Below are 24,061 nucleotides of genomic sequence, written 5' to 3'. Positions count from 1 at the left end.
TGAGGCCGCTCCGGGAGGAATTCATGAACGTTCTTGATTTCTCACAGCGTCACAGCAAGCGATGACACTTGGATTTTACCATACAGTAGCTGAATTGTGTCTTTGGAAAGAATATCCGTCAAACCCGACAAGCAGAGGAGAAATAGAACTGTGTCAAAACTTCAAATCGAAAACCAAACCTGCTCCAAAGGTCAAGAAAAAATTGCAGAAGCATAATCATATGAATATGCATTGATTTGAATTAGGATAGGCGTGTGGAAGAGCCATGCCACGGCCGAAGAAGGTCCAGGTATTGGACCCGGCACCGACGCCCAGTCCCGGCGCTAAAGCGCCTGGCGCTGGCCAGCCAGCAGTGGTGCCTGGAGGGCCTGGTGGGGAAGCGCCCAGGGTAAGTGTTCGGTCGGGCGCGGCTGTTGTTTTGCCCTTGCTCTTCGCAATCCTCGCTACGCAACTTCTGGCCCAACCCGCGGCGGACGGCGACTGCGGGGCACCATCCCCTCAGCAAACTGCGCCAAATTCAGTCCTTTATTTACCGCACGGTGGATGGAGCCTGGTGGCCTCTGAACGGCGTTTGGGCCCGCAGCCTACGACCACTGCTATTTGGCTGGTCGTTTGCGGGAGTGCCAGCGCAGCCGTCCCCCTCCCCTTATCCAGTCATACCTTGTCGGCCCCCTGTCCCGCCCCGCGCCCCCAGCACCTCCACACCTCCCAGCTGTCGATACCTGCCCTGGTCCGTGTCCGCCGGGTGCTACTGCCGATTTGCTACTGCCGCGCCTGCTCCTTGCCCCCCATCGCAAACTGCCTTGCGTCGCGGTGCAGGTTCCATGGCTGCTCGTGGAGCGCGTCGCTGTACGGCAGGCGCTTATGCTGTACGGCACAGGGAGGTGGAAGGAGGTGCGTCAGATACCGTATTGGCTACAGCAGCCACGAGTGCGGCGGAGGCTAGCTCTCCTTGCATGCACAGCCGACGCAATGACAGGGGGTGCACACCCATGCACCAAGCACGCACGCAAACACGCAAGTCCTTTGGACACGCCCAGTAGCTTTCGTTGGATTGGGGTTTCACACTCACGCCACAGTGGTTACCACACCGCTCATTCCACGCTGCGCCCCGCCGTCTGCCCGTCTGCCCCCGTAGCTGCACGCGGCCTTCTGCCGCCTGACTAAGGCCAAGCAGACACGCACCGTGGGCGAGGTGGAGCGAGCGGCCTGGAGCCTGCTGCAGGTGGGGACTGGGGGCGGTCGCAACGAGGCCGGGTGGATTGTGTAGGTAGGTGGGTGCATGGTCGCTGAAAGTTCAAGAATGGATTGCCAGGTTGGCTGCAGGGCTGCTAGGATGCTGTGTGTACGGGCTAGCCGAAGTGTTCCGGTGCATCAAACACACCAGGCTTGAACTCCGGTACCTGAAAACACACACAGGCGTTGCGGGCGGCGCACGGGCCGGCTGCCGCTCCCGCCGCAGCTACACCGGAGGGGGGTGCCGGCGCCTGTGCCGACGGCGCTGCCGGTGCCGCCGCCGGCGAGGCGTCCAAGACGGAGACGGACGCAGCCCTGCTGGATGCCTATCTGGCGCCCGTGGCACACCTGGGTGACCTGTCCACAGCAGGGGCGCCATGGCCCAAGGTGGGGGCACCGGCAGGATGGGTGCGCAACATGGAACGGGAAACGGACAGGAGGCAGAGTTGCGTGTTAATGCGTTCTCCACGACAGTGCCTTCCTTTGAGGCGCCGGGTGCCCCGTGCTGAGTACCTTGTATACAAACCGTGAACCCACACACGCCCACAAACACACACACTTACACACACATACACTGTCTTTGCGCAATGTTTTACTTGTGCCTCTTTAACACACACACACACACATGCAGATTGACAAGGGCAGCAAGTGGCTGCTGGGTCGGCTGCGCATCCTGTCCGACTTCAACACAGCCATGTCCGCACACGAGGCCCGGCCCGAGGTGGCGGCGCGGTTCAGGTCAGTCCGGACCCAGAGGAGCAGGCGGAGGGCGGAGGGCCCGCCGCGTCGCGATGCTGCGTTTCAGGCAGGGTCATGTTTTGCCACGTTGTGCCGTCGCACCATGTTCCACGTCCACCCCGAACCCTGAAACCCCCAGCCCCTGCTGCTGCCATCTGCTGCCGCGCGCCTGCTGCCCCCCCCCCCGCCCCTGCCTCACTCGGTCGTGCCGCCAGGTCGCTGCTGGCGGCCCGCGCGGACCGCTCCGCGCCGGCCACCTGGTGGAGCCACGACTGCGACACGGCCCTGCTGCGGGGCATGTGGCGGCTGGGCTACGCCGAGTTTGATGCCGTGTTTGGGGACCCCGAGTTCGCGCCAGTATTTCGCGCGGCGCAGGTGAGGCGGTGGTGGTGGAGGGGGTGAAGGGGGTAGTTGAATTCAATACAAGTAAACCGAGACCCGGAAGGGGGGGTGGGGGTGGGTGTTGTAAGGGACGGAGCCAGGGGCGGGAGCCAGGGGCGGAGGCGAGGGCGTTGCGGGTGGAGGGTCAGGGCAGGCGGGATGGGGCGAAGCAGCTGTGGTGCAAGTATGTGGGGGGGGCGAGGCACGGGTGGTTGCAACTTCCGTGATGGTGGTGGTGGTTGTGACGGTATTGTGCCGTACAGGAGGCATATGCGGCCAAGTATGGCGACCGCCGGCCCGCGACGGCCGCGGAGGCTAAGCCGGCGGATGCACAGGCGCAGACCGCGGAGGCGAAGCCGGCAGACTCGGAGGCAAAGCCGGCGGGCGCGGAGGGCGGCGAGCTGCCACAGCCAGCGGATGCTGCGGCTGCGGACTCTGCTGAGGCAGCGGTGAAAGACAAGGAGCAGGGTGCGGGGGTGGGCGCGGAGGATGGCGACACAGATAAGGCCGTTGACGTGGCGGCAGCAGCAGCAGCAGCGCCGCCCGCACCGGGTGCCGCGCCCGCCACTCCAGCCGTGGCCGCGGCCGCCTCTGCGCCAACGGGCTTCGTTTTCCCCGACGGCCAGACGCTCAATCCGCGCGTGCGGCGTCTCATAGACCTGGTGCTGAAAGCCATTCGGCAGGTCGATGGGGGAGAGGCCGTAGAGGCGCCCGCCGGCGGCGCGGCGGCGACCGCGGGCGGGGCCGAGGCAGGCGAGGGTGGCGCGACTGCGGCGGCTGCGGCGGCTAAGCGGCGGAAGTCGGATAAGCCGGAGAAGGCGGAGCTGTGGAGTCGCAAGGACCGGCTAGACGTAATGGGGCTCATTCTGCGCTTTGGCATGCCAGCTGCCGCCGTGGCGGCTGTCGTGGCGGCGGCTCAGCCGGCGGCGGCGCAGCCGCCGAAGCCTGAGGAGGGGGCCGCGGCTGTTCCTGGCGAGGCGGCGGCGGCCGAGGGTGGGTCTGGGCCGGCAGAGGGCGCGGTGAAGGCGGAGGGTGTGGTTAAGGCGGAGCAGGACGCGGCTGCTGACGCTCCAGGGGCGGCCCCGGCCCCGGCCTCGCCCGGATTCCGGCCTGTGTCGGCGGCGGCGCGCCAGGCGGGGGAGGACGCGGCGGCGCTTTCGGCGGCTCTAGACAGGATTGTGGCGGCGGCGCGGGCGCACGTGCCGCGGCTGGGCAACAAGAGCGACGCGGGTATTAAGCAGGTACGGCGGGTGTCGTTGTGAGGTGTCTGCGTGGGGGGGGGGAATTGAGGTGAGGTGTCCGGGACACCCGCAAGCCAGGTAGGTCGTGCGCTGCTTCCGCGCCATGAATGTTGCGACTCAAGCTGAAACATCGCTCCTGCTCATGTCGATTCAAATGTGTCATTACCGTATTTCCCTGTTACGGCGCAGGTGGTTCGCGACTTGCTTCTGGAGGTGGAGGGACATCTGGGTCCGGACCGCACCGATGACCCGGTGAGGCGGGCAGCATGCGGCGGCAGGGGCGGCGCGGTGGCAGGAGATTACAGGGTCGCTGTGGTGCCGGCGATAACAGCCGCAAGTGGCCGCAATGTGCCATACTATGCGTACAGGGATGCTGCTGGGAAAAGATGTGGTCAGGTGGTGTGATAGTGGCTAATCAAGACGAGAGCCTTCATCAACATTGATATTGTGTTTTCCGCTGTTGCAGAACGCTCCTGGCGTGGTCAAGAAGACCCGCAAGCATAGCCATGCGGCTGACTGTGGCTGTCGCATCTGCCAGAACGTTGCCAAGCACCACGCGCTGCTCAAGGCTGCGGGCGGTGGCGACGGCGAGGAGGCCGCGGGTGGCGAGGGCAGCACTGCCAACGGCGAGCCAGCAGCAGCAGCTGCTGCTACTACTGCCGGAGGCGAGGCCGCGGCTGAAAATGGTGATGCGGAGGGTAAGGGCGACAAGGTTGCAGGCGAGGGCGCCGGCAGCGACGACGATGACGACGAGAAGGGCGACGGCGACGGCTCGGATGGCGCCTCTGACAGCAGTGACGGCGAGGAGAGCGCGGACGAGGCCGGCGGAGACTCGGACGGCGGCGGCGGCAAGGGCGGCGATGACGACGGGGAGGGCGAGGGGGCGGAGGCAGGGGAGGCCGGCGATGCGGCGGTTGGCGGCGCCGCCGAGGGCGCAGAGGGCGGGGCGGGTGCCGGCGCTGACGCGCAGGCGGCGGAGGCCGGCGGCAAGGGCAAGCGGCGGAAGAAGGGCAGCATCACCAAGGTGAGCGGCGAGGTGGCGGCGCCCCCACGCATACCGGACGTATACGGTAGCATAGCGGGGGACATAACAAACCTGTAGCTTTTGCCTTGTAATGACAGCGTAGCGTGTCGCTGTCGCCTTGCGCCCCCGTTACATCCGTACGCGTGTACGCGCTGACTCCTTTTTCCACAGCCCAAATAATCCGTTCTACACCCATGACATTCACAGGTGTTGACTGTCCAAACCGCCAACCGCCTGCGCCAGCGGCTGCACTTCCTCGCTGACCTGCGCCGCGGCCTAGAGGCCACCCACACACTGCCGCCGCCACCACCGGCCGCACCGGCCGCGGACGGCGACGACGATGGCGCGCCGCCGCTGCCGGTGCCGCCGCCGCAGCCGCCGCTGGTTGCATGGGAGCAGTCGCAGTCGCTGCAGGGCGGCAAGCGCGGCGCGCTGCCGGCGTGGTGGCTGCCGGAGCACGACCTGCAGCTGGCGCAGGTGGGAGGGAAGGGACCGCGCTGCGTCGGAGTTTAGACCAGTGCCGGTGTGTTTGCTGCTGTTAAAGTAGGCTTCCGGCAGCAGAAAACAGCGAGTGGCGTTGTCAGCCCAAGAGCCATACACTCACCTTCTTGCTGGGCACTGACGCTTGTTTCCTGACCCAAACCGGTGGGGTCTGGTCGCGGGTCGAGCAGGGCGTGGACCGGCACGGCTTTGGCGCCTGGGCGGCCATCGGCGCGGACCCCTCCTTTACCTTTGAGGCAACGGCGCGCATCGCTGGCGCCCTACCCGCGGCCACGGCTACCGCGCGACCAGCGGCGAGTGCGGATGGCGAGGGGCAGGGCGGCGGCGGCGAGGACGGCGGCGGCGTCGGTGCGATGCCGGTGGCGGCGTGGATGCCGTCGGCGGTGCTGCTGACGAAGCGGCTGACTCAGATCGTCAAGGTCTTGAACCGCCTGCTGCGCAACCCCAAGTGAGTTCCATCCGGTCCGTTCGCGGCTTTGGGACTTGCGGCTGGATCCTGCTAGCAGCTTGGCGTGCTAGATAGCTGGAGCATGCCTGCTTGTTTAGTTTTCCGTGCCCAATTCGCGCCAGGGAGGACATGCCACAGCTTATTTACCTTGTGCGTACACCTAATTATTGGGACTGGCAGGAATCTGGCCAAGGCGGCCCGGCGTCAGGCTCGCGCCGGTTCCGTGCCTCGTGACACGGCGCCAGCTGGCGGTGGCGGTGCTGCTGCTGGTGGCGGCGGCGGTGGTGGCGGCGGCGGCGGCCCTGGTGCTGCTGGCGGCGGCGGCCGGCGGCGGGATGCTGAGGACGTGTCAATCGTACACCAGCTCGGCGGCGCCATCATCCTGCCCACCACGGCCCGCACTGCCGCCAAAGCCGCAAAGGCCGCGGAGCAGGCGGCCAAAGAGGCGGCTAAGGAAGCGGCGCTGGCGGCGGCGAAAGCCGCCAAGGCAGCCAAGCGCGCGGCGGCGCGCGCGCCCGAGGCGGCCGCCGCCAAGGCAGCGGTGCTGGCGGCTGGCGGCATCAGTGCAGAGGCGGCGGCGATTGCGGCGGCGGCTATGGCTGACGCTGATGCGCTGGTGGCGGCAAAGCACCAGCGGCAGCAGAATGGGGAGGCTACCGAGGAGGAGGACGAGGGTGTTGACATGGAGGATGACGACGAGGCGGGCGAGGGGGAGGACGAGGATGAGGGAGGCGAGGGCGAGCAGGAGGACGAGGAGGATGGGAAGCAGGCTGGAGAGGAGCAGCACGCGGCCGCTACTAAGGTAGTCCTGCAATCACGCTTCCGGATCATTAAACCGGCAGCGGCGCCGCACCGGCCGGCGGCGGCGCACGCGGCCGCCGCCGCCGACCGCAGCACGCCGCCGCCTGGCGCCAACCTGAGTCCGGAGGAGCTGGCCGAGCTCGCCATGCAGCGGGCGCTGGCGGCGTTGGAGAAGAAGGGCGGCGAGGGCGCCCGCCGGGGCGCGGGCCGGCCTCGCAAGACGCCCGGCTCCGAGCCACCCGGCGTCAAACGCCGCACCCCGACCCTGTCAACGGGCGAAAACGGCGCCGCTGGCGCGGGTGCCGCCGCCGGCGAGGACGACGCTGACGAGGTGGGAGACGAGCCCGGCTCTCCTACCCGGGCGGCGGCAGCGGGCGGGACGGCGTCGTCGCCCAAGCGGCGTAAGGTGGCGGACAACACGTTCGGTGGCATTCCGTTTGCGGACTCGCCATTGGACCTCGCGAGCCTGCAGCTGCCGGTGGTGCTGACGCGCGGTCGCGGCCCCTCCGGCGGCACGCTCACCCTGCACGAGCTGGGGACCCTGGAATGGCGGCGGCAGGCGTACCACGCGGCGCAGTTCGCCTACCTCATTGGTGAGGGCACTGGAGCAGCACGCCGTTGGGAGCCTCTTGGCGGCGGGCCGGCCGGTCCACAAACCCCGCCTGCTTGCTGGGTGCACGCGTTGCGTCGCGGTCGCGGTCCATGTGCTGTGCGCACCGCACATCAACTTTCAAAACCAGATTTACATTGCAACGTATCACCGCAGTGTGATTACTCCACTGTCGTGTGAATAACATCGTCCCGTTGCTATTGCGGCCCGCTGCAGGCTTCCGAGCCACTCGTGACTTCTTCTCCATGACGCGCCCCGACGGCACCGCCACCTACACGATGGAGGTGCTGGACGGCGGCGAGGCGCCGGTGTTCCGGGTGGTGGCGGACGACCAGCCGCCGGGAGCAGACATCACGCACAGGACGCCCGGGCAGGCGTGGGGCGTGGGTGAGTGTGCTCGCGGTGGCGGGTGAACCGCCTATGCGCTGCGCTGCTGGCAGGTCGCAAGGTTGGCGCATGGCAGGACATGCGGCCAAGCCCTGCCTTGATCTCAGTCGCAAGGAATTTGAAGGTCTTTGGCCTGCCGGTGCCGCCTGCGTTTCCATGCTGCGATGCGTTCATCACGACAACTCCCCCCATCGCATAACGAGTCATGCCTGGAACTCCCACCCACCCTCCTCGCCTGCAGTGCTGGAGCGCGTCAAGGCGGTGCGCGGCCTGGCCAAGCTGTCCACGAAGGCCGGCCCGGACGTGTTCGGGCTGGCACACCCGCGCGTGCTGGGGCTGCTCATGCAGGTGCGGGCCGCCACGGCCACCAGCCGTAGTGGTACCTGCTGCCTGTACCACAACCTGCGTACTTCTGTGCATGCCTGGTGCCAACGCACGAGCGCGCTGGCTGGCTGTGCTAGGTCTCTCACCCCACCTATCGAGAACCATCTGCGAGCGCTTGCCTGCAATTTTTTTTTGCTAATGTCGGCCAATTGTTCACTCCATGCCCTTACGATTCCCACCCCTGCCGCAGATGCCGGATGTGGGTCGGCTCAAGAAGCTGCACCGGCCGCTGGTGATGACTAAGGCCGGCCTCATTCACACGCCCGAGGAGATGGAGGCGGCCATGGCGCAGATGGAGGCGGATAGAGCCAAGTACGACGCAGAGGAGGAGGCCGAGGCGGCGGCCGCCGCAGCAGCCGGGCTGCCGCCGCCAGGCAGCGCTGCCGCGGCAGGCGGCGCGGCGGACGTATCTACGGCTAGTGGGAGCAAGAAACGCGCGCGCGTCAGCGAGCGGCAGCGGCTGAAAGAGGAGGCGGCGGCAATTGCGGCGGCGATCATGGGCTCGGTGCCAAACCCAGTGGAGCGGCGGGAGCCGGAGTCGGGAGCGGCGGAGGACGACCCGGCGGGCGGTAGTGGCATGGGCGTGGACGAGGAGGATGAAGACGACGACGGCGCGGGCGTGGCAGTGAACGGCGAGGTGCAGGCGGCGGCGGGTATGACGGCGGCACAGATTGCGGCGGAGGCGGCAGCAGCCGGCGCCGCCATGGAGGCGCAGGCCGCCCAGGCCGCTCCGACGGAACCCGTCAAGCGGCGGCGCGGGCGGCCGCCCAAGCAGAAGCCGCCACCAACGGAGGCTGATGAGGACGAGGAGATGAACGGCGCCGCCTCGTCCCCTGCGCCGGAGCAGTTCCAACTGCGTATGTCACTTCGACAGCAGCAGCAACAGCAGCAACAGTACATGCAGCAGCAGCAGCAGCACCCGGCATCGGAGGTGGCGACGCCGCAGCGCAACGGCCGGCACAACGCGGCGGCGTCGCCGCCGCAGCCGTTTAGCCCTGTGGAGCCATCGCCCATGACGCACCAGCGGCTGGCGGAGAGCGCCGCCATCCTGGGTGCACTGGAGGTGCTGGGGCAGCAGGCGCCGGGGCTGGCGGCGCAGCTGATGCAGATGCACAAGGCCGGGCTGCTGACGCTGCAGACGCTGCAGCAGATCGGCATCAACCTGACAGTGCCGCCACCACAGGCGCAGGCGCGGCAACCGCAGGCGCCACAGGCACAACAGCAACAGCAACAACAACAACAGGGACTTAATCCCGCACATCCGCATTACCACCAGGCGCAGCAACAGGCGCAGCAACAGGCGCAGCAACAGGCGCAACAACAGGCGCAACAACAGGCGCCGCCTATTGCTGCAGCGGGAGAGCAGCGCTACCTGAATCAGCAGCAGATAGAGCTTCAGCGCCAGCTAGAGCACCAGCGGCGCCTGGAGCAGCAACGGTTAGAGCAGCAGCGATTGGAGCAGCAGCAGCGGCACCAGGCCGAGATGCTTAGGCAGCAGCAACAGCAGCAGCAAGAGGAACTGCTACGGCGGCAGCAGCTGCAACAGCAGCAGCTTGAGCAGCAGCAAGAGATGCTGCGGCGGCAGCAGGAGAAGGAGCTGCTACTGCTGCGCCAGCGGCAGCAGCAGGAGGAGATGCTGCAGCGGCAGCAAGAGCACCAGGCGCGGGCGCAGGCCGCGGCGCAGGCGCAGGCGCAGGCCCAAATGCAGGCCCAGGCGCTAGCCGCGCAGGCGCAACACCTGCTGGCACATGCACAGGCGCCCTACGACCCGCAGCAGCAGCAGCAGCAAGAGTACTCGCCGCCTAAATCGCCTCGTGTCGCGGGCATCCCCGACAACCTGCACCCGCAGGTCCGACAGCAGCTGCTGCTGCAGCTCCAGCAGCAGCAGCAGTTGGCAGCCCAGCAGCGGGCTGTGCCGCCGCAGCAGCAGCAGTACGTGGGCGGGGCGCCCCAGAGTGCGGCGGCGGCGGCGCAGCAACAGCAGCAGCAGCAGGCACAGCTGCAGCAGCTGCTGCGGCTGCAGCAACAACAGCATGCGCTTTTGCAACAACAGCAGCAGCAGTACGGCTGGGGGTCGTAAGGCCTGCTAGGATGACCCATTGTGACAAGGCCGCGCAATAAGACTTATTCCTTGATTTCATCGAGTCACGGTCTAGCCTTTGCCAGTCATACGTGACTGATCAGCAACTAGGCCAAATGACGGGTCCTTCGCATGTGAACTGTTGACGTGGTGTGGGTGAGACTGCCAGTGGTACATGAGCGATTCAAGAGTGGGGTTGAGAGAATTACTGGTGTACTCATGAGGACGACGCCACGTCTTGATGTGTCTGTGGCAAAAGCAGCGCTGGACGCTCGCCCCACGCTGCTTGACATGCATTGGTTGCGGTTGCAATTGGCGTGCGCGTTGCGGCAGCGCAGCTGCTGAGGTCTTGGCTCACAGGCTTACACTGGCCAGTCCCGTATTCTTATCTCCCAGCCCTCCGCAAGTGTAAGGGATGGCACGACGCTTGAATACTTCAATTTTTGCTGCGTTACAGCAACATGTTGAAAGTCCCAGACGAGCGGCCGCTCTATCACGCACAGCCACCGCCTCTACTCGACCCAGATCGCAAGCCCACACGCGGACCGCCAACGTAAAACTGGTGGCTTGGGGCCTGGCCCTGCCTCTAGCTGCTCGTGTCAGAAAATTGTGGCGTTGCGCCAGTGCAACTCTGCAGCCAGGCCTCAAGCTGTAGACAGGGCGCGGGCCGCTCATGCGTGTTTGTCGCCTCCCCGTCGAGCTCCACACACCACACTCGTGAACTCCTTCCTGCAAGCCAGTCGCATCCCATGCGCCCACTACTCCCTAACGCATCCTCCGCGCCGCCGCTGAGTAACCAGCCCTACTCTGCGCACTGCTTAGCACAGCTGGCCCGCGGCTGAACGCCCCATCCCATCCGTCTGGTTCTTCTGGCATCCAAATCCATTAGCCTATCCAGGCCCCTCCATGCTCGCCACCGCCGCTGACGCTGCACTAGTTTGCTCCACAACTCCGCATCGTGGTCGGTGGCTCAGCGGGCCTCCCGACCCTCCGCCTCGTCCTCGGCTCCTTAGAAGCGCCCGCTCCATTGGCCGCTGCTGCTTCCGCCTGCCTGCTGCGGAGTCCCAACTCCGCAAATTAAGACGCTCCTCTCCCAACTCCGCTAGCCGCTTTCGCTCCACATTGAGTGCGAGGCGCTTAGGGGGTGGTGGGGGCGGCCACCTGGGCGACCGACAGGGTAGCCTTGCGCGAGGTGTAGGTGGCCTTCCGGCGCTCAGCGCGGGACTGCTGGCCCTCGGCGGGCTGCTTGGTGTGGGTCTTGGCCAGCGCGGCCACGGCCTTGGGGTGGTCAGCGGGGTACACGTGGATCTGCATCGTGGCAGCAACAGGAGCGCAGGAACGCAGTGTTCAGGTACCTGACGAGCTAGGGTCTGCTTTGTGTATGGGGAAACGACTGTGCGCTGTGGGGGTGCCCGCGAGGTGGGAGGGCGAGCAACGACGGACAGCGCGTGGTGCACAGCCTGCGCACCCCCACCTCCCTCTGGTGGACTCGCCCCCGCCAGCCAGACCCGAATTGACAGATCGAGGTCTTGACATGCCGTTATGCGTTTGGTCAGAAGCTTTTCCCGACAAGAAGCGAGCTCGCTCTCCCGCAAGCCGAGCGAATTTACCTCGGGCTTCACGCGCTTCTTGTCGAACACGACGACGCCCTCCACAGTGCTGAACACGGTGAAGTCACGGCCCAGCATGCAGTTGTCGCCGGCGTTCCACTGCGCACAGGACAGGGCCCAGCTCGTTCAGCCAACCCAGTCCAAAAATCCCAGCGGCACAAGCGAGCAGCCCGGATCTGTGTGCTGTTATTCGGGAAATAGCTTTCGGCACCGGCAATTCTGCGGCGACCAGGCGCGAGGCTGGAAGCGCCGACCACCGCGAGCCACAAATGCTGAGCCTGGCCGCTTGCTGCCTGGCGCCCAAAGCTCCACAAATTTCTCCAGAATACCTACCGTGGAGCCGCACTGGCGGACGATAATGCCACCGGCCTTCACAGGCTGGCCGCCGTAGACCTTCACACCGCGGCGCTTAGCGTTGGAGTCACGGCCGTTCTTGGTCGAACCGGAACCCTTCTTGTGGGCATTCTGGATGACCAGAGCGCGCTTGGGCGCGGGCGCAGCGCGCACGGAAGAGCGCAGAACGCTAGACTGGATGGTAGAGGCCAGCATTGTGCTAACTAGTTTCCTAAACGAAAGAAGATAACACAAAGTTTCCTAAGGCCTCTTCGGTCAGGGTTGTGGTCCATAAACACGAAACTTGCATGAGCGCCATGCGGCTTGCTGGCCTCTGCTGCCCCCCTCTCGCTACCGCATGATTACCATCAAACGACACTATCCCATTAATCCAAGCCGTGAAGCGAAATGTTTAGGAACCCGACCGGCGTGTCTAACTGGAGGATGCCCATCGACGGTCGCCACTGCTTGGCAAGAAGCGCTGCGAGATACCCAGGGGTTTAAGGGGTAACGGGTATTCAAATTTGCCATGGCCTTACAGCGGCACTTTTGCCGTTTCGCGCCAGCCCACCAGCCTTGCGGAGCGGGCAGGTCAGCCATGCCGTGCAGCATGGCTCGAGAGCAACGCTTGCGCCCTGAAAGTGCCCCGACTGGTGCACGCGGAGCCGCTCTTCCCTACACGTTTGCCAGGGTTCGACTCCTAACCAGCCTCGCGTCAACGCTTTCCGAGTCCCAGCACAAAACCAAGTCCAATAGCCCAACGGGTCGTTGCACATTCGCGTCCATAGGCTGCAAACGGCGCATGCCGTCATCCCCACGCTCGACATGCTTCAGCACCACCTCCGGAGCAGTGCGCAAAAGCGCCTTCATATGTATGTCCGTTCCCCTTCCGCCACGCCCATCGCCACAACACTACGCCGTGCTTGGGCTTGGTAGGTAGCTAGCACACAGTTCCTACCACTACTCCTCCATGACCGCGGCTCCCGCTTTCCCTTCCACCGTCTCCCTGCCCTCAGGCTTCGCCGCCTCCTCGCCCTCCTTGTCCTTGACCTCCTCGCCTGCGGCCTCAGCCATCGGCTTGTCCTCCTGCCCCTCCGCCTGCGCCTGCCCCTGCTCGCCCTCTGCCGCCTGCGCGGGCACCTGGGTCTGGTAGGCGGCGTAGGCGGCTGCGGTCTGCTCCTCCGTGATGGCGGCCACCAGACCAGACATGGCCTCCACGCCGTCCATCAGGTCCGGCTGGGCCACCGGGTCATCCACCTGCCGGCTGCACACGCCGTACGACTCGCCCTGCGGGTGGGGTGGGTGGGGTTACCGGTACATTCATGATTATTACAGCAGGGAAGCACATTGGGACAGGTGGGGCAAGACATACACGCCGATTGGGGATCCATGCAGGCGGTGTGCGCAGTCCCGCACGAGGATGTATCCTCCAGCTTCCATTTCTCCCATGCCCCCACTCACCGCCCCCCGCTCCACCACATTCCCACGTCCAAACCCAGCGACCCAGACCCACCTTGACCAGCGCCAGCTTCGTGGGCCGCGCCATGAGCAGGCGGAATGTGTTCTTGAGCTCGTAGCAGTTGGCGAACAGCTCCTTGCGCCCGAACACGTACAGCCCCAGGCGCGCGCGGCTCATGGCCACCACCAGGCGGCGCACGTCACGCAGGTGGCCCACGGCGCGGCTGCGCACCAGGCTCAGCAGGATGTAGTCGTTCTGGGCGCCCTGGTACTTGTCCACCGTGGCGATCTGGGAGGAGGGGCGGGAAGGGGCAGGGTTTGGGTTGGATGCGATTGGCTTGGAATAGAGATGAAAGAGGGTCGGCCGGGATGGAGGCGCGGGCACAAAGCCCATCAGGTTTCATGACTGATTTGCGCAGGCAGTTGACAGACAGTCACCGCACCCCTTCTTCTGAGCCCATTGTCCTCCGGCCCCCTGCTGGTACATGCCAAAGACACAAGGCCTCACCCGGTAAGGCCGGCCGAACATGGGGTAGGGCGCGCAGCGCTGCTCTATCACGTCCCGGATGAGCGCCTTCTGGCCGTTATAGGTGGTGAGGATGGAGATCTTGTGCGCGGGGTAGCCCAGCAGCCGCATGAACATGAAGGTGGCCACCACGTACTCGGCCTCGCCCAGGTTCTGGTAGAAGTACGGCAGCGGCTCGGACTCGCCTGCACGTGCACGTGCGCCGTACACACGGGGTGAGCGGAATGGTGGACCGCCATTGTTGGCGGGAGTGCATGGGCATGAGTACGGTACCGTAGCCACCAGCACCTGATCATCGCGACATACACGCACAGGCACACGCGCTCACCGCGGCCCAGGTAGTCTGGCACGTCCACGAACTGGTACTCGTGCACAAAGCCGGGGTTGGCGGCGCGGAAGGCCGGCAGCGCCTGCACCGCCGGCAGGTCGCCCAGCGCCTTGTAGCGCCAGTTGTACAGCTGCGCCAGCGAGGCGCGCGCGCGGCCCTGTGGTAAACGGGGGCGGGGGGGGGGGGGTAATGAGCAACGCAGGTGTCCAGGCGGCGGGGCGGGAGGTGTGAGCGACGGGGTGAAGAGGTGGGAGCAGGAGTACGAGATGCAGACGTCGGGCACGGCAGCTTGCGAGACAGCGAAGGGGCCAAGCGCACACATCCTGGGCCAGACAAAGGTGCAGACGGAACCCTTCCCCGCCCACACACATGCACAGGCACGCCGCACACGCACGAGCCGCGTCCACACGCACCTGCATGTTGAGCTGCACGTAGGGCGTGCCCAGCCGGATGAAGCGCGTGAACAGCGACTGGTCCAGGTGGCTGTACTTCTGGAACGCCTGGTTCTTGACCACGGGCGGCAGCTGGTGGTGGTCGCCGATCAGCACCACACGCTTCAGGCGAGACACGCCGTCCTCCGGCTTCTGTAATTCAACATGACATACAGCGAAGACGACACGCGTGAGGTCGAATTCGTTTGACAAACCAAAAGCGCACGCTGGGGGGAGGAGGAAGCCTGGTCGCTCGGTCCATCCAGGCCTCCATCTCCTGTTCCGTAGCGCCGGACTCCCTAGCCCTCAGCCGCGCACCCGCCCCTCCGCCACGCGCAGCCCTCCCCCGCACCTGCAGCAGCATGGGGATGAATGTCTCGATCTCAAGGATCTGCGCCGCCTCCTCCATCAGCAGGTTGTCGTACTTGAACGCCAGCTGCAGGAACTCGCGCCGCTTCAGCGCCGCGTGCGTGCACGTCATGGCCACGATCTTGGCCTGCAGGGTTGGGGGTGGGAGGAGGGACACAGGCACGGCCGGAGTTGGTATGGTTCGGGGCATGGTGGTACGGATGACACGCCCGGACAGGGCCACAACGCGAGGCGAAGCTGTAGGGAGCAGGGGCACGCCACGGCCAGCCCCACCTCTTGCCCAACCGCCCTACATGCACGCCCTGCACACACGCCCTGCACGACGCCCGGCACGAAACACGCACGCCCTGCACGCCCCCACCTGTTTGGTGCTGAGGTAGTTGACGCGGTCGGCCTGGCCCTTGAGCATCTCAAAGGCGCGGCACTCCTCCAACTCCTGAAACAACGTCTTGAGGTGCCGGAAGCAGCCGCGCGCGCGCTCCATGTCGGCATCAAAGCTGGCGCCCGCAAACACCGGCTGCGGCGCGTCGGCAAAGTACTCCTTGAAGGGGAAGAGCTCCGCGATCACGGCGGCGCCAGCGCCGCCGGCGCGCGCGCGCTCGACGGCGGCGGTGAACTTCTCCCACCGCGCGAGCACGTGAATGAGCCAGAAGTAGCCGGCGGTCTCGCAGGTGTATGCCACCGACTCAGCCTCGGGCTGCAGGGCGGGGGAGGTACTTGGTGAGACTGGGGTGTGCAAGCCGGTGTAAAGGAGGCGGAGACGAATGCGGGGAGAATGGAGCAGATGAGAGCAATAGGATGCTGGCAGAAAAGTCAGTATAGGTATCGGTCGCAGGCGAGTGCATGGCATGCGTATGTCCTGGAGTCACGTGTGTGATAGCTGCGCTGTCCAAAGCTCCTCAGCAGGTGTGTTTTGTCACTCACACAATAGTCAGTGCCATTTTTGGTTTTTCCTGAGCATCAGGGGAGCTATGATGCAGTAACACAGCTACCGTACTTGGCCGCAAGGGCGCAGGCCGTGGCCCTATTCTAAATTGCTAACGTGGTATGACAATGCGCCCGCCTATCTGTCTCCTCAGCAGGTGTGTTGTGTCAATCAAGCAGGTCAGTGCCATTTTTTGTTTTTTCCTGAGCATCAAAGGAGGCAGTGCGTGCGTGCATGTGTTTGCGTGTGGCGGTTAAGGACACCATCCCACCCAATGGCTTATGTGTTCATGAGTGCAGTGACTGCTGTAAGCACAGCTCCTCAGCAGGTGTGTTGTGTCAATCACAAAGGTCAGTGCCATTTTTGGTTTTTTCCTGAGCATCAAAGGAGAGTAGTGCGTGCATGCATGTGCGTGCATGCGACGCTGCAACCCCAACCGAGCGCCATCGCGTACGTGCTTATGAGTACAGCTCTCTGCCACGGTTCCTCAGCAGGTGTGTTGTGTCAATCACAAAGGTCAGTGCCATTTTTGGTTTTTTCCTGAGCATCAGCGGAACCGTGCGTGCTTCCCTTTCCCTTCTTTCCCTCTGCCCCCGCTTCACGTGCCATCACTACCCCTGCCGCTCGCCCACTCACCACGCCCAGCTGCCTGGCCATCTTCTCCACCTCCGCCAGCAGCTCCAGCCGCCGCGCCAGCATGGCGTTCACGCGGCCCACGCGGCTGAAGTCCTGCTCCGTGTCCAGCTCCGCCTCGCCCATGCCTGCAAGCGACCGACAACCACACGGTAAAACCAAAGGCAGCAGAGCTCAGTGATGGGCTTCAAGAGGTGTGGCAGCAGTGCGGCGCCGGTGGACCTTGCCGCACCTGCACACACAGCCCCACTTCCACCCTGGCCTCATCACCCACAGCCCCAACATCGCACGCCCCCTACCGCGCGGCAACACTCACCCAGTCGCAGCAGGTAGCGCTCGGGCACGTCGCGCTCCATGATCTTGGAGAACAGGTCGTTCAGCGCCTGGTTGGAGTGCGTGATGAGCAGCGTGCGCTGGCCTGGGCAGTTGTGGTAGAGGCAGGTCATGACCTGCACCGCCGTGTCGGTCTTGCCGGTGCCGGGCGGGCCCACCACCATGGTCAGGCCCGGCTGCACACCCGACGCAATCGCCTCCACCTGCGGGGCAGAGGCGTGGGGCTTACAATCATGACTGAATATGTTTATTAAAGGGGAGGGGTGGGGGGCAGCAAGCGTGGACCGGTCTAGAAGGGTATGGCGTTCCTGCTACTGCAGGGTGGGTGTTACAAGTGCATGCGCTGACACGTGCACTGTGCGAGTGTGTGCTGCCTGGGACCAGGCCGTGGTACCACCAACACCTGCTCCCTCTGAGGCAGCCCGCCTGACGCACTCCAAAGCTGTGCTGCTGCTAGTGAGACGCCATGCCAACACAGGGGGGGCGCACGCACCTGGACAGGCGTGAAGCGGACGGCGTTGCGCCGCGGCTGGTCCTGCGGATAGGGCCCGGGGTCAGGCGGCACGTATGCCTCAACCACCAGCTCGCCAGCCGCCGGGTTGGCCGGGTCGGCAGGGGCGGGGAAGGAGCCGGCGGCCGCGGCCTCGGCGGCAGCGGCTGCCGCGTCAGCGCCAGAGGTGGAGGCGTCCTCGGGCAGCGGCTGGGTGGGGAAGGTGATGCGGAAGGGCGGCGCCGGCACCGCCTTGCCCGACTTGTTCACAAACGACACCTGCGCGCGCGTGCACACACAGTGAGGCGCGATGAAGTCAGTCCGCAAGTGTGGTGCCTGACCCTTCACATGAGCCATGAAGCGGGCACCAGTACAGGCTTTCCATTCACGTTTTGGTCGCTTATCATCTGTGCTCGGCAAACTCTTCCCCACTCCAGCCCACGCCAACCCCGGCCCCAGACCCACCTTGAACTGCGGGAACGCCTCCACCACGTGCTGGGCGTCCAGGAAGGTGTCCCCAAAGTCCACCGTGCGCAGCGGCGCCTGACCGCCCACGCCCTCGCCGCCCGTGCCGCCCTCCGCCGCCGCAGCGGCCGCGGCCGCCGCCGTGCCGGGCACACGCGCCTGCGCCGCCGCCGGGTCGCCGTACCTGTGCAGCATAAAACCCGCATTGAGCGTGAGATCATTGTCGTCGTGTCGTGTCGTAGGCCCCACCGTTACTGCCAGTGAGCTGCTCAACTTCTCTGTGCACGCCGGCCTGCAGTGCCGCCTACACCCCCGAGATTCTTTCAACCCCCATTCCCCCATGGCCGCCCTCGCGTCCGCATTCGCATGTGCCCCGCCCCCACTCCCTCCATTGGCCCGGTCGCACGCACCCCAGGAACACGTCGTGCAGCCAGGGCGGGATGACGGCGGTGTCGTCGTTCATGAGGTCGCGGATGGACTCCAGCACCGCCTTGAAGTTGTTCTCCTTGGGCTTGCGCCTGCAGGGTGTGGGAGATGCACAGAAACCAGCACGGTTAGGAATGCAGGCTCAGGTATACCACGGTCTGGCATCGACAAACGGTGTGTGACATGTGAGGCTCCGCAACCTCGAAGCGGCCAAACACGCTGTCCCCAAACCCCTACAGCCTGCGCGGCGTCGCGCTCACCGCATGAGCAGGTTGAATGTGGCGTAGGGGTCCTCGGACTTGTGCCTGGCCATGGTGTTCATGTCGATCTGGTATTGCGCCGTGTCCAGCGCCACCGTCACGGTGCGCGCCGTGCCCTCCGGCGGCTTCACCTCGTCGCGCCGCACGCGGCCCGTGAAGTCGTTCATGAGCCTGGCGCCGCATTGCAGCAGGGGCGGGAGCGAGAGGGAGCGAGGCCAGGCGGTGAGAGGAGAGGGTGGTTGCCGGCGCTGGCTGGCACGGTGGCGCGAACACGCACCTTGTTCGGGCACGTACCGTGCAACTACCACACTCAGCTCTCAGCTGACCTCCGGGTTCGTGTTCAGTCCCCATGACCGCACTATCATGGCAAATGCTGTAGAGAACGGACCACTTGCGCGACGCAAAGCGGCCCCCCCTTCAGTGCATCCTGTACCACTTTTCCAAACATCCTTGACGTCGCCATGCATCTCCGCCCCATCCCGTTGCCCGCTGCCGCCGCCGGCATCCCCAGCCAATCCCGTACTCACTTGCCGCCCTCGTCGCGCAGCTCAATCACCTCGCAACCGCGCACGTACACCAGGCCGAACTTCTCGGCCGGGTTGGGCGTGCGCCCGTCGGCGTGCGCGGCGGCGGCGGCGTGCGCGTCCGGCGGCCGGATGGTGAGCAGGAACAGCACATCGTGCTGCTTCAGCTCATCCCACTCTGCGGCGGGCAGGCGAGGGAGGCGACGCGCGGCAAGGCAGCGGTAAGATAACACATGCGCACACACACACACAAACATATGTGCACACACGTGTACACACACACACACACACACACACATGTGCACACACATACACACACTCGTGTACACACAACCAGAACACACAACCGTTTGCTGCCCAACATGCCCTCCCCCCAGCAATGGCTGTTCCGCCGTGCCTGCGCCCATGGCACAGCCGTGTCCCAGATTGGCCGCAGCGCCCTCCCGCCCCGCTTTACGGCACACCGTAGCTCCATGTTCACGCAATCCACGCACCTGACCGCACGTCGCCGCGCAGTGGCCGCGTGTCAATGACCACGTTGGCCGTAACGCCCGCCGGCTTGGCCTCGCCCACGTTGGGCTTGCGCACCTCCGTCACCTGGCAGGCGCAAGAGGAGCATGGACCATATCGCTTCAGGTTGCGTGACCAGCGCGAACGTGCCATCAATCCAAACCGCAGGCCGTTTCCCCTGCCTGACCCGACAACGGGCCGTCTTCGTCCACTTGCCAGATCCCGTTTTCACTGCCCCAGCCTCCGCACACCCCACATCCCCCGCGGATCCTTCCTTTCCCTCGTCCCACACACACTGCTGTACCCACGCCACGCCCTCACCTTGAACGAGGTGAGCGGCAGCGCCATGCGCGCCCAGCCCGCGAAGCGGGTGCGGCCGTCGTCGCCCGTGTAGGCGCCCACGCGGCCCAGCACGTCGGCCAGGTCCTCGCGCACCTCGTAGGTGGCCTCCAGCCGGAACAGGTGGAAGCTGCGCAGCAGGTAGTCGGCCACCGTGAGGAACTGCAGGTTCAGCTTGGGCAGCGCCAGCGCGCCCTCGCCCGTGTAGTGCTCAGAGGAGGCCGGAATCTGGGGGCGAAGACGGGAGCGGGGAGCGAGAGGGGTTGGCGGAGGGAGGGGGCGGAGGAGAGCATGGTGACGTGGAGAGGTAGGGAGCGGGTAGGTGGGGGTGGGCAGCCTCGTCCTTGAACACATCCGCACCGAGAGCCCTGGCGGTCCAGCATCAGCCAGTGTCCCATGCCCTCTTGCCCTGGCTCTCCAAGCCCCTGCCTCCCCAAGCCCCTTCTCCGCCTCCCCAAGCCCCCCTTCCATCCACACACACGCTACACACATACGGACACCGCACCTGGCTCTCGTCCCACAGCAGCCCCTCGGTGGGGTACAGCGGCATCTCGTTCACAACCTCTCGCTGGCTGCGCCGCCGTTCGTACGCCGCCAGCAGCACCTCCAGCAGGAAGGCGCCGTCCGCGGCCCACGGGTCGTCCTCGCCCACCAGCCGCAGCTGCCGGCACACCAGCTCCCGCACCTGCTCGCCGGTCAGCGAGGCCAGGTGCCGCCTGTGCCGCCGTTAAAGACGACAGAGGAGGAGGAACGGTTGGCCGGGTTTGACGGTGGTTCCTCATCGCGCATTCACAGCTGTCCATGCGTCGTGCATCTTCTCACAACCCGTATCGGCACACCACAGCTGCATGCCGCCGCCGCTTCACATGGTAGCCCGGCGCTGCCGCCCTGGCTATGGCCCCCAGCCCGCACCTGAGCGTGTCCCGCGCCTCCACCGCCCCGCAGTGGCTGAGCGCCAGCTCCTGCATCGCCTCCACGCCCTGCCAGTGCTTGAAGCACAGCCGCTGAAACTGACACACCTGCGGACAATTCGACGTCACAGCCCGGAACACATGCTGCTAACGGCCCCAGCGATGGCGGTCGGCTTCGTTGTCCCCGGCGGCAATGTCAGCAGCTCCCATCGCGACACACCCCTGTCACACGTGCCTTTCCTCACGTACGCTCCGTACCCCAGCTCACACCCCCACATACCTCTACCCTTCTCCTCTTAGGCACCAGTCCCTCCACTATCACCTCCACCACATTCATCGGCCCCGCCCCGCCCGACCCCGCTTCCACCTCCACCCGCACCTTCTCGTAGTGCGCGGCGTTGACCTCATCGTCCGTGAGCGGCTCGCCAGTGTGGTCGTTGATGGGGAAGGACATGTAGTAGGAGAACAGGTCCACCAGCTGCCGGTACAGCAGGTTGCTGGGAGGCGGCGCCGGGCCCCGGCCACTGCCGTCTCCCTCAGCCGCGGACCGGCCTCTCCGCCGCCCTGCAGACGCGCCGCGGCCCTGCCCTCGCCCCCGCCCGCGGCCACCGCGCCCCGGGCTGCGCCCGCCTCGCCCGCGGCCGCCGCGGCCGCGGCTGGCGCCGCGGCCCCGGCCCCGCCCCTGCCCGCCCGCAGCTGCGTCTTTGCCCTCGCCCTCCTTGCTGGGTGTGGATGCGGGCCCAGCTGCCGCCGCGTCATTTGCGGCGTCTTCGTTCGCCTCTGCCGCTGGCCGCTCGTCCCCTGCTGCTTCCGCCGGTGCTGCTGCATCGTCCTCCGCGGCAGCCACCTCTGAACCCTCCTCGCCCGCACCACCCTCGCCGCCCTCCTCGCCCTTCCCGCCCTCCCCGCCGGCGTCCCCGCCATCCTCGCTGCTGCTGTCGCCGCCGGCATCGCCGTCGCCCAACGAGCCCGAGTCCGACGCGCCATCGTCCTGCTCCTCCTCCGCCTCCTCCGCGTCCTCGGCGTCCTCCGCCTCCTCCGCCCCGTTCTCCTTCGCCGCCTCCTTCGCCGCGCGCCGCGCCGCCGCCTTTGCGGCCCGTGCCGCCGCCCGCGCAGCCGCCTTTGCGTTCGCGAGCGCCGCCGCAGCGGCGCCCGGCGGCGGCACCTCGTACTTAAACAGGCCGCTCATGCGCACCTTGACCAGCAGCTGCCGGTCGTCGATGAGCGTGCGCACGAAGCGGCGTGTGGGCAGCTGGCTGAGCAGGTCGATGAGGAACTCCAGGAAGCGCTCGCAGTAGAGCAGCGCGCCGCGGTTGAGGCTGGGGTAGCAGCCCGGCAGCTTGGGCGGCACCACCACCTGTGGAAGCGTGGTGGGGTGCGTGCCGTGTCGACATACAGGTGAGCTGCCGCGCAGCCTAGCTTTGCAGTCTCCTAGCCCAGGATTCCATTCCGCCTCCGTCAGGCAGCAACCGCCCCAGCCTGCAGGGCGCCCGCCCCAGCCTGCCGGGCCCCGCCCCAGTTCAAGGCATCCCCGACCCCTCGCGCGGTACCCCTTGCCCCGCCTCCGCCCTCCCCTGCCCCCGAACCCGCCCCACCGCCATGCCGCCGCCCCACCGCCATCCCGCCATCCGGCCGCCCCCTGCGCCCACCTGGTCCAGCACGGCCAGGAACTCGTCCATGAGCGCCGGCAGGAAGCGCGTCTCTGGCCGCTGCGTGACGGGCACGTAGCTGCCGCCCTCGCCGCCCTCCTCGCCCTTCTTGGCCTTCTTGGCCGCGGCCTTGGCCTCCTTCTTGGCCGCCGCCTTCCAGTGCTTGGCCAGCGCCTCGTGCGCGTGCAGCTCCAGCTGCAGCCGCCCCGGCGACAGCGCGTGCCACAGCGGCAGCGACACCAGCCGCAGCACCTGCGCCCGCACCATCTCGTCCTCCAGCGACTGCGTACGCGGGGTGGAGGTCATGGCGGGGATTCAGTGAGGTTCATTGGGGAAGGCGAGGGCGAGGGCGATACCGGTGGCGTAGCCGCACTGGCGGCACACGCCATGGCGGGCTTGTTGCACTGGGACGCTGGCGCTGGCGCTGACGCCCCGTTCCGCACCCGCAGCCGCGGGCCTCACCTGGAAGGAGCGGATCATGAACAGCACGTAGGCGGTGCGCTCGTGCAGCTTGAGCTCCTCCTCGCGCCCGTCCTTCAGCGACAGCACGCGCTTGAAGAAGCCGGGGAATGCGTCCTGCGGCGTGGTCAGTAGCCCCGGCGCAGCGTAGTGAGTGCGCAGCTGGCAACACCCACGGTCCTCTTGTTGCTGTCAACCGCTGGAAAACCGCTACTGAACTTCGTGCGCCGCAGGCGGGAGACGAGCACGCCCCCACCCACCCTACCCACCTCCCGCGTGTGGAAGCAGGTCCACGCCGGCACGCCCTCCCGGAACTTCTCATTGACCATGAGCACAAGCGACATGACGTGCTCAAAGGTCGCCTTCTCCACGTCGAAGTTGGGCCATAGGTAGTTCTCCAGGTACTGCGAAATCTCCAGCAGCATGATACGCTTGTGTCCCGGTGCCCGCTTACTCGCCCCGCCCAGCTCCTGCTTGTAGATAGTCTGAACGAGCTCTGGCTTAAACGCGGGCGGGTTCTCCTGCGCGCGCGCCTCATTGCTCCACTCTTGCTTTGCCGTCTTTGTCAGCTTGTCCTCCGCAATCTGTGCAATGCAATGTATATGAGAAAACCCGCAATAAACATTCGTCCCCGCGACTAAGAACCCACTCGCGACAGGCAGATCGCGACGGATGCACTCCAAACCGAGCGCACTCTGACGCACCTCAGTGAGAGTCAGTCCTCCCCGTGGCCGCTGAGGCTGCTGCTGCTGTTGCTGAGGCATGAATTGCGGGCGGGGCCAACCAAACCGGCCAGCCGCCCCCATCGGGCCCATAAACTGCTGACCGCGACCAAAGCCGCGACCCTGGCCGCGACCCTGCATTGGTCCCGACACCTGAAACTGCTTGGGCACAAACTTTGGGGCCGTGCGCGCCTTCTTGGCAGCGGGCTCCTCGCTGGCGCCCTCCGCAGGCGGGGCTTCCGTTGCAGCATCTGGCGTTTCATTTTCAGGTTGCTGCTGCGGCTGGTCGTCCTCAGCCATGGGCTCGGGAGCCTTGTCGGTATCCGCCATGGCTTGTTAAGCCGGGAAGCCCCGGCCCTCTAGTTTAGCAGCAGTGCGGAATGGTGACGAAATACCATGAAAGTTCGATTGTTGAACCAGAAGCTCTGCAAAGTAGTCAGTGGCTTTTTAACAGTCTAACTTGGTGTTTGACGCACACTACGTGATAGTTTACCTATGATAATGCACTACAACTTGTTCAAAACAGGTA

General features: G+C 65.8%; 3 protein-coding genes across 3 annotated transcripts; 1 reads left to right on the top strand and 2 right to left on the bottom strand.

The window, feature by feature from the left end:
- Window positions 1–78: 78 nt before the first annotated feature.
- CHLRE_06g300850v5 (uncharacterized protein) lies at window positions 79–10,184 on the top strand. Its single transcript, XM_043063595.1, has 15 exons — window positions 79–388; window positions 820–894; window positions 1,139–1,225; window positions 1,420–1,623; window positions 1,868–1,974; window positions 2,190–2,349; window positions 2,619–3,596; window positions 3,786–3,848; window positions 4,063–4,620; window positions 4,828–5,097; window positions 5,292–5,569; window positions 5,750–6,963; window positions 7,197–7,367; window positions 7,609–7,715; window positions 7,942–10,184. Exons 1-15 carry the CDS (start codon window positions 266–268, stop codon window positions 9,829–9,831), a joined length of 6,285 nt encoding a protein of 2,094 aa, XP_042924301.1. The 5' UTR covers window positions 79–265; the 3' UTR covers window positions 9,832–10,184.
- Window positions 10,182–12,025, bottom strand: CHLRE_06g300800v5 (uncharacterized protein). Its single transcript, XM_001691381.2, has 3 exons — window positions 11,775–12,025; window positions 11,442–11,540; window positions 10,182–11,139 (listed from the first exon to the last, which is right to left on the bottom strand). The coding sequence occupies exons 1-3, from the start codon at window positions 11,988–11,990 to the stop codon at window positions 10,969–10,971; spliced, it is 486 nt and encodes a 161-aa protein (XP_001691433.1). The 5' UTR covers window positions 11,991–12,025; the 3' UTR covers window positions 10,182–10,968.
- A 272-nt stretch (window positions 12,026–12,297) lies between these two features.
- CHLRE_06g300750v5 (uncharacterized protein) lies at window positions 12,298–24,058 on the bottom strand. Its single transcript, XM_043063594.1, has 23 exons — window positions 23,515–24,058; window positions 23,080–23,394; window positions 22,814–22,927; window positions 22,352–22,633; window positions 21,082–22,059; window positions 20,704–20,810; window positions 20,297–20,507; window positions 19,774–20,019; window positions 19,437–19,539; window positions 18,946–19,120; window positions 18,419–18,589; window positions 18,143–18,250; window positions 17,733–17,916; window positions 17,271–17,546; window positions 16,761–16,980; window positions 16,448–16,572; window positions 15,248–15,583; window positions 14,870–15,013; window positions 14,500–14,670; window positions 14,087–14,243; window positions 13,741–13,943; window positions 13,288–13,521; window positions 12,298–13,061 (listed from the first exon to the last, which is right to left on the bottom strand). Exons 1-23 carry the CDS (start codon window positions 23,860–23,862, stop codon window positions 12,735–12,737), a joined length of 5,535 nt encoding a protein of 1,844 aa, XP_042924300.1. The 5' UTR covers window positions 23,863–24,058; the 3' UTR covers window positions 12,298–12,734.
- Between the last annotated feature and the right edge of the window lie 3 nt (window positions 24,059–24,061).

The sequence above is a fragment of the Chlamydomonas reinhardtii genome, chromosome 6, assembly GCF_000002595.2.
Source record: "Chlamydomonas reinhardtii strain CC-503 cw92 mt+ chromosome 6, whole genome shotgun sequence".
Lineage (NCBI taxonomy): Eukaryota > Viridiplantae > Chlorophyta > Chlorophyceae > Chlamydomonadales > Chlamydomonadaceae > Chlamydomonas > Chlamydomonas reinhardtii.
This window is presented reverse-complemented; position numbering and strand designations above follow the sequence as displayed.

What these genes read in the sequence shown, in the direction of transcription:
- CHLRE_06g300850v5 (XM_043063595.1), top strand. Translation starts at nt 266, where the DNA reads ATGCCACGGCCGAAGAAGGTCCAGGTATTGGACCCGGCACCGACGCCC. An exon ending in CAGGGGCGCCATGGCCCAAG is followed by an intron (nt 1,624 to 1,867) that starts GTGGGGGCACCG and finishes ACACACATGCAG; the next exon opens with ATTGACAAGGGCAGCAAGTG. An exon ending in CGGGCAGGCGTGGGGCGTGG is followed by an intron (nt 7,368 to 7,608) that starts GTGAGTGTGCTC and finishes CCTCGCCTGCAG; the next exon opens with TGCTGGAGCGCGTCAAGGCG.
- CHLRE_06g300800v5 (XM_001691381.2), bottom strand. Translation starts at nt 11,990, where the DNA reads ATGCTGGCCTCTACCATCCAGTCTAGCGTTCTGCGCTCTTCCGTGCGC. An exon ending in TCCGCCAGTGCGGCTCCACG is followed by an intron (nt 11,541 to 11,774) that starts GTAGGTATTCTG and finishes TCCTGTGCGCAG; the next exon opens with TGGAACGCCGGCGACAACTG. An exon ending in AGAAGCGCGTGAAGCCCGAG is followed by an intron (nt 11,140 to 11,441) that starts GTAAATTCGCTC and finishes GCCACGATGCAG; the next exon opens with ATCCACGTGTACCCCGCTGA.
- CHLRE_06g300750v5 (XM_043063594.1), bottom strand. Translation starts at nt 23,862, where the DNA reads ATGGCGGATACCGACAAGGCTCCCGAGCCCATGGCTGAGGACGACCAG. An exon ending in GAGGACTGACTCTCACTGAG is followed by an intron (nt 23,395 to 23,514) that starts GTGCGTCAGAGT and finishes TGCATTGCACAG; the next exon opens with ATTGCGGAGGACAAGCTGAC. An exon ending in CTGCGCGACGAGGGCGGCAA is followed by an intron (nt 18,590 to 18,945) that starts GTGAGTACGGGA and finishes ATGCGGCGCCAG; the next exon opens with GCTCATGAACGACTTCACGG.